General features: G+C 37.8%; 1 protein-coding gene across 1 annotated transcript; it reads left to right on the top strand.

Moving 5' to 3' along the window:
- The first annotated feature begins 652 nt into the window (after positions 1-652).
- Positions 653-6,835, top strand: LOC104529386 (presequence protease, mitochondrial-like). The gene is made up of 6 exons (XM_010173682.1): positions 653-726; positions 2,034-2,136; positions 2,654-2,779; positions 4,127-4,272; positions 6,035-6,137; positions 6,742-6,835. Exons 2-6 carry the CDS (start codon positions 2,051-2,053, stop codon positions 6,833-6,835), a joined length of 555 nt encoding a protein of 184 aa, XP_010171984.1. The 5' UTR covers positions 653-726; positions 2,034-2,050.
- The last annotated feature ends 753 nt before the right edge of the window (positions 6,836-7,588 follow it).

Raw genomic sequence — 7,588 nt, 5'->3', positions numbered from 1 at the left:
ACTTTGCAAGAGTCAGGATAAGCTGCTATGTGCGTTTCCACAGAAGCTGTCCTCACTTCAGTGAGACAATAGTAATCCTGTAGATCAGCTGTCAAGCCTTAGCCTGAGGTTACTGCTTTTGCGTGGGATGTAGAAAAAGAAATTGGTTCTTTCTCTGTCACATAAAACTGTAATTTCTTTTTTAAATGAGCTTTACTTGAAATGTTAGCCAAAAGGAAGTAGGGCATAACATGCAGATCCTCACTGGAGCAGGAATTTGTTTCATTATTTGGGTGTTCAGGACATTGGCACAAAATGCGCTTGGCTCAACAGAGTTTACAAAGGATCTGCCCTGTCAATATGCAGATCTGTCTTAATTTCTGACGAGACTGGAATAAGCTCCCAGTTCCCTACCCGTGAGGGAAATGATAGCCTGAAATTTTCTGGGCCTCATTTAATCTCTGTCTTGGTGTCTTTCAGTGCCAAATTACACTTGGAAGGAAATTTGTTTGGCATTTGCTTAGAAATTCAAATATAATGAAGTAATCAAGTAGCTTGCTTATGTTTGTGAAGACAGTCTGATTATAGTTTCAAAGAGGTTTGAGTGGTAGGGGTTTAATTTGTACAATTCTTGGTCTAAATCATCTTTTAATATGAGGGCTGGGTCTCTTGTAGAAATCTTCAGAAGTCAAACCTGTGGGAAGTGAAATGCTTACTGGTTTACAGATCACAAGGAAACTGGTTAATGTAAGTACATTGTTGGTTGGGATTGTTGGTATTACAGGGCTGTTACTGATGGTCCATCTTAAGCTGTTACAGATTTTTTTACTATTTAGAAGCACACCACTGAAACCTAACGTGTCCTTCCGTTCCACCCTCTGACTGGGTTATTTCTTTAAACTAGCCATCAGACTTCTTCATCCCTTTGTGTTATGCTTTTTGTTATCTTCCCTTTGGTTCTGGTGTGAAGATCACTTAGCTAACTGTGCATGCAGACAGGTACTTGTACTGTCTCTTGTAAGTACTGCTTATTTTATTTTTAACCTGGTTTCTTTCAGAACCAGGCTCATGTGGTGTCACTCCCAGTTAGCCCCTTCCTTTCCTTCCATTCCTCCCTAAATGATTCTGAATGTGAATGGTACCTAACAGAAGAGCATCAGTGAAAATTAAGTAAAAATGAAAATCTGAATTTGGCTACAGAAAATAGAAACAGCTTAGCATGGCCTGAACTCTCCTTTGAGAAGAAGGCAGGGAGAGCTCAGCCCACAGTTCTGCTTGCTGATTAGTGATGCATATGCTGCTGTGCTTGGCCCAACCAGATATGTGTGAGGGGCTGGGGAACGGGTTTCTGAAGTTAAGAAAGGCTTAGGAGTGTTGAAATGGGGTCATAAAAGCTACTGGAGATGTGTGTGGCTCTGATCATGCCTAAGTAAGCCCACAAGTATGTCTGAAAGAGGCAAAGAAGCAAGAGCTGCAGAGGCTTGGAGACATGAAGGGAACTGGAAGTTTTGAAGTGGGGCTGTAAGGAAGAATCAAGTTTATTGCAGAACATTTTTGATCAGAAATTCATATAGCTGCTGTTGTTCATAAATAGTTTGGGGTGTTTTTTTTTGTGGGTTTCAGTTTCTGAATCTGTTTTCAATATCTAAAATCGAGTAGATGGACTGTAATACAATGTGGTGACCATGTATTTATGTGGACATAGAACTGGAGAGGTATGAAAATTTGTTTCAATCAAAGACCTGGCAGGGGAAGCATGCCAAACAAAACTCTTTGCTAATAATACAAGGTCTGCACAATTGAGAAGCCAGTGTGCAAGGATGGGTAGCTGATGTACAGTGTCCATGCATTTTATTTTCCCAAGGCAATTCTGTGTACTGATTTGCTAATACAGGCACAAGTGAAATGTCAGTGATTGCAGTGTAGGTCAACTGGCAGCTTTAGCATTTGTGTGTCCGTGTTTGGCAGAATTTCATAGTGCTCAAAAAAGCCAGAGTTCTCAAATGGTTAAATTGTCTCATCTCTGCTGTGACAATAATGTGTTTTTCTCTTAGGATCCTACTTTCAAACCATGCCAGATGAAGACTCATTTTGTGCTTCCCTTCCCAGTGAACTATATTGGGGAGTGCATCCCTACACAGCTGCAGACTATGCAAGGTGGGAAGCAGAATCAGAAGGGAGCTCCTTTGTGTGTTGTGTAGCAAAAACCAAAAATGGAAAATCTTAGACTGACCATAGGAAATGGAGTGTCAGTAGAAAATGCTTTGCAGTGCATTTGTCATGAAATCTTTACAGAGCAACTTTTGCACAACTAGGTCCAGAACTGCCCTGTTTTGGTAAATGCTGAGATGAAATAATGAGGGGCTGCTATCTCCTAACTTCTGAATAAACAGCCCTGCATGCATGGATGTGTCTGAGTTGACAATCCTATTGCACATAACAAAGTTTAGGAGGCTGCTTTCATATTTCATTACAATAAAATAAATGGAAATATTCAAGGAACACTCAAAGCAGTGCCACTCTTAGATTAATGTCACATTATCCAGCTATTATTGAGTATTGTTACCATCACTATTTACAAGCAGCAGTGCATTGTAAATGGGGATCTTTGTGAACTTCCTCTGGTTGTCCAGTTCATTTAACATCTTTGCTGTTGATACTTCTCTCGTTACAGCCTTCGAATTCTTGCGCGGTTGATGACAGCTAAATTCCTGCATAGAGAAATCAGAGAGAAAGGAGGGGCTTACGGTGGAGGTGCTAAACTTAGTCACAATGGCATATTCACTTTCTACTCCTACAGGTAACAGAAAGTTCATTCTTCCCTGTTTGTGTTTGAAGGGACCACTGACTGCACTTACATCTATCTTGTTCTGACTTAGTTGTAACTCTCTTTCAAGATCAAGTGAAAGGAAAAGAACGTTGAATCACAAGAAAGTGATTCAGTGTTGATGATGATCAGATTAGTTGCTTAAGATGCATCCGTTTTGTTGATAAACCCCTCCTTGCTATCTCTGGTTTCTGTCCTTGGGAAAGCCTAACTGATCTCTGCTGGTAGCAACCAGTGTCGTGTCTCTGTACTTAGATGTTTACTGTCTTTGTACCAGATATATGTAAAAGTGGCTTTCACTTGTGTCTTCCTGGGTTGAGGAGGCCCTAAAAAATTCAAGACTACTCTAAATTTGAGACCAGGAAGTAGGATGATGTTCTTCCCTAATGTCCTGATTTTGAAAATAAGCAGCTTCCTTTAGTGACTGTCTGGTACCATCAGAGATCCAGCAGAAAGCATGCTGGTGATGAGCTAGAATTGCTTCTTTTCTTTCCTTTTTGCCTTCCCCTTCCTGCTATTTTTTCTTTTTTTTGCCAGTCCAGAACAGTTATCTTGCATTAGTCTTACCAAACCACTTTCAGATAAAATTTGAACTGCAGCTATTAAAGACTAGTTATAATCCGCACTAAAACTGTCATGTGGCTAGAGTCCTGGCTTAAGTCATTTTCCTAGAGCCAAGGTAGTCTAGCACAGTACTTGGTTGGGATTCCAGCTAATATTTGAGCAGCTTTGCCTCTCTGTGAAGGTTCAGCATGGTAGGACTTGTCCTGGTTAGTATTTCAGTAGTGGTTAACCTGTTGCACCTGTTTTACAGAGAGCAAAAACAGGTGTAGCAAGAAAAGCAACTCAGAGAAGATATGGCATATCATAAATATCACTGTTGTTGATGTTAATGGCAGTTATGGTTACTAAGCTGTTGCAGCAAATTGACAGTGTACTGTGAACAGTGCTGGTTTACCATCTTTTTTTATACCAGCTCCCTGCATATTGCCTTGGAACTACTTTTAGGCAACTGAACTTGCTGCACTTGTGTATCTCAAATTCAAAATATACATGGTTTATAAACCTCCTTTCTTCTGAAAAAAAAAAAAAAACCCAAACCAACAAACAAAAACCAAAAAACCCCACAAAAACCCCACAAACACCAAAACCCAAACCCTCTTTTTGTAAACAGAAAGGAAGTTAATCATTTGGTTTAATCCCCATGTATGTATGTGTGATGCCTAGTAAACTATGAATAAAATGAGAACAAAGCAAGTACTGTATTTAATTTTGTGAGACTGAAATAATTAATTTAATTTTATCTTTTTTTCTTCTAAGAGACCCAAATTCAGTAGCCACCTTGAAAACATTTGAGAAAGCAGTTGAATGGGCCAAATCTGGAGAATTCACACAACAGGATATCGATGAAGCTAAGCTAGCAGTATTTGCTGCTGTCGATGCACCAATTGCTCCTTCAGATAAAGGTACAGTCTCACCATCCTCCCAGTGCTGCCAATATTTATTTTTTTTTTAAATTAAGTTTGAAGCAAATAGTTAGTTTGATAAAATTTGTACTTGTCAGATGTAAGACCATTGCAGTTTCAATGAAACATTCAGTTCCTGTTGCTCCCTTTCAGCAATACCACATGCATTCAGTCTCTCTGCTGAAGTTTTCACATTCATACTGCTCCTTGATGCCAGGTGAATACAGATAGAATATGGAGGTAGATTAAAGAAACAATTTTAGGCTTGGAAAGGGCATTAACTGCAAGTATATAAAAATAAATATTTGTCTTCTGATTAAAAAAAAGAAAGTTGAAGGATTATTTTCCTGACACAATATACATGTTTACTATCAATGTCTCTGACCTTTCGTGCATACTTTATTTGAAGAAGTTAAAGCATAAACGTCTGTCTGCTGTGGTGTAGCGTGTTTGGAGGGTGTTATCTTCTTTACATATCTGCATACTTATGATGGCTTGGTAGTATCTTCACATCTTTTCAGTTTGCTCACACGTTGCTTTGCTTTCCTCGCTTTTCCCTCCCTCCTCCATTCTCAGCTTAATTTAAATCCAAAGCTTGCTAAGTTAGAATACATTCCTTTCATTACATAAAGGAATTGTAAGGTTAAAATTAGCATTGTTTTAATATGTACTTGTATTAACACTAACTTATTAAGCAAGAAAACTTAAAATGAAGCTGACTTTCAGCTGACAGAACTTGGTTTTGGTCTGGGCAGTTAAAAAATAAGTAAGCAATTTTAGGTGCATGTGTGAGTGAAATGCACGCGCATTGAATGTTGGTATTTGTGAGTAATGATTTACATTCTTTGCTATTTGAACACGTGTGTTAGTGGAGCTGTGGCCAATGTAGTGGAGCACTGAATAGAATAACATTGTTCAACAGGCCTGGAAGCTGTTGCAGAGAGAACTGCCCATCCCTTCTTACTGCTGCTGTTTTCCCCATGGGCCCTACCTAAGCACTGATCAACCTGATCGAACTTTGAAGTCAGCCCTGCTTTGGGCAGGAGGTTGGACTACTTGACAGATGTCCTCCCAAACCACTTTTTTCCCCTACTATGGTTATTTGCATGACAAAAAGCTTTTCTACAATTATTTTGTAGTTCGCTGGTTGTTCACGGATTTAATTTAATTAATATTAATTAAATTAAAATACATTAAAATTAATATTAAAATACTGTAGACAAGTATTCCAACAAAAGCATTCAAGCATTTGTATGCAGATTTGTGTATAAACCCCAAAGGTGATCATACCTTTGTCTGGCATATATATTAAAACTGATAGCAGATTTTAATTTTGTTGTTATAAACCACAATAAAAATAGAAGCTTCATGAATTCTCATTTGGCTAAAACTTTGTTAGAAAGTACTGAGACTCTTCAGAATGAATCATATTAGGGTGTTTTAGGATTTCTGGACCACCATTATGTTTAGATTTTTGACAAACTAAATCACTTGCTAGAATGGAGTATGAATCTTCCTTTTTTTTCCTGAGTGGAAAACTCTTACTACCTTAGAAAATTAATTTACCTGTTTCTAACCTGTGAAATTTGAATTTCAGTTAGATATTGTCTCAGAACAACGGCTTAACAGTAGTCTCTATTCTTCCCTTTCAGCACATGTACCTGTCTTGTTTTGCATTCATTCATGCACTTAGTTGTAACTGAGGTTCCAGTATGCCAATGCAGTACATGGTTTTGTTTTGATTTGGTTTTGTTTCCCCTAGGAATGGATCATTTCTTATATGGGATTTCTGATGAAATGAAGCAGTCACACAGAGAACAACTTTTTGCTGTCAACAGTGATAACCTGGTTGATGTATCTAATAAGTAAGTCGGTTTACTTGAGAAATAGAACAAATGCATAATTTCAAGATGACATTTTTTGAAATTTGTTGTAATAAAGTTCTTTGATTTCTTCCCTTGGCCTTTTGTACTACTTGCACTATTTGCTTTTGCAACCTAGAAAGAGAGATGTTAATCATATCCTGCCGATTGCATTTTAGCAGATGTAAGTCCCTACACATTCTGCGTTTGTGGGAGACTTGTTTTACTATGAAGGGTCCAGAAACTGTCTAGAGAAAGCCAGGAGCAGGATGTCCGATAGTCTATCAGAGCTGGTGCTTCTAGATTCGTAACATTTTGTGCTGCTTTAGACTTACAAAATACACCTTAAACTTAAGAATTCCACTACTGAAGGAGACAAGGTTAAGGAGATAAGCTAGTTCAGGCTATGATTTAGGAGACTTGTATTGTGATGACAGAGGAAAAAACACTGTAAATCCAAAAGATGCTGTAAAAGCAAACAAGGAGTATGTATCAAACAGCACATTTTCCTGAGATGGGAATCTGTTTAACTCGTATAGCAAAGTTACAGATAACTGAATGCAGCAGCTTCTCATTTCTTTTTTTATTGGGTTTTTTTTTCTTGCAGGTATCTTGCAGTTGGGAAGAGCACTCGTGGTCAGGCTGTACTTGGCCCAGAAAATGCAGATATCACCAAAGATCCCTCATGGGTCAAAAGATGAATTGCTGCTGAACATCCAACCTAATACAAAACAAACTGATCTGTGTGACTATATAATTAGTTTTTTGTAGTAACTTTTAACTGTGCTATGGTCCAACTTAAATGTTCATTACTGCTTTTAACAGGTCCAGTGAACTAGTTAAAAGCTGTCCTTGAAATAACTATGTGAAAAAATTTCTAACCGTACAGTATTTGAGAGCACGAATGATTTGCTTTGTTATGATAAAGACAGACCTTAATATTTTACCGAAGACTTACTCCTCCAATTGCATATGAATACTATATAAATTAAATATTTTTGTATATGTAAAACTCTAGAACTTTAAATGGTGTTTGTTTTGAAATAATGTCTGCTGTTGGATATATTAAACTATGTCTCTCATACTGACGCATTTCATTCTTTGGTGTAGTAATTCCAGCATCTTTGCATAAGCCACCAAGAGTTAGAGGAGCTCTGTGATAGTACATTCCACCTGGCATCAAGCCAAGTGTGTAGTGAATGGCAGTGTAGTAGGCAAATCACTAATGAATCAGTGTGCAGTGTATTTTAAGTTCAGCTGGCATGAGGAAAAGTTTTTGGCTGTGTTTGTCAGCCTAAATCAATCTTACCCTTTTTCATCATTATTTTTATTTTTTTAAATAGTCTTGAAGAAGCTAAAAGAAAGGAAATCTGAAACAAGGACCAGATGACACCCTTCTGAATCTCAAGTTGTTATAAAGGTGTTTGTTTATGTTTGTTTTGTTTTTTTTTTTT

The sequence above is a fragment of the Antrostomus carolinensis genome, unplaced genomic scaffold (genome assembly GCF_000700745.2).
Source record: "Antrostomus carolinensis isolate BGI_N321 unplaced genomic scaffold, ASM70074v2 scaffold32738, whole genome shotgun sequence".
NCBI lineage: Eukaryota > Metazoa > Chordata > Aves > Caprimulgiformes > Caprimulgidae > Antrostomus > Antrostomus carolinensis.
Note: the sequence above shows the minus strand (reverse complement) of the source record. Positions and strands in the feature narration are given on the sequence as shown.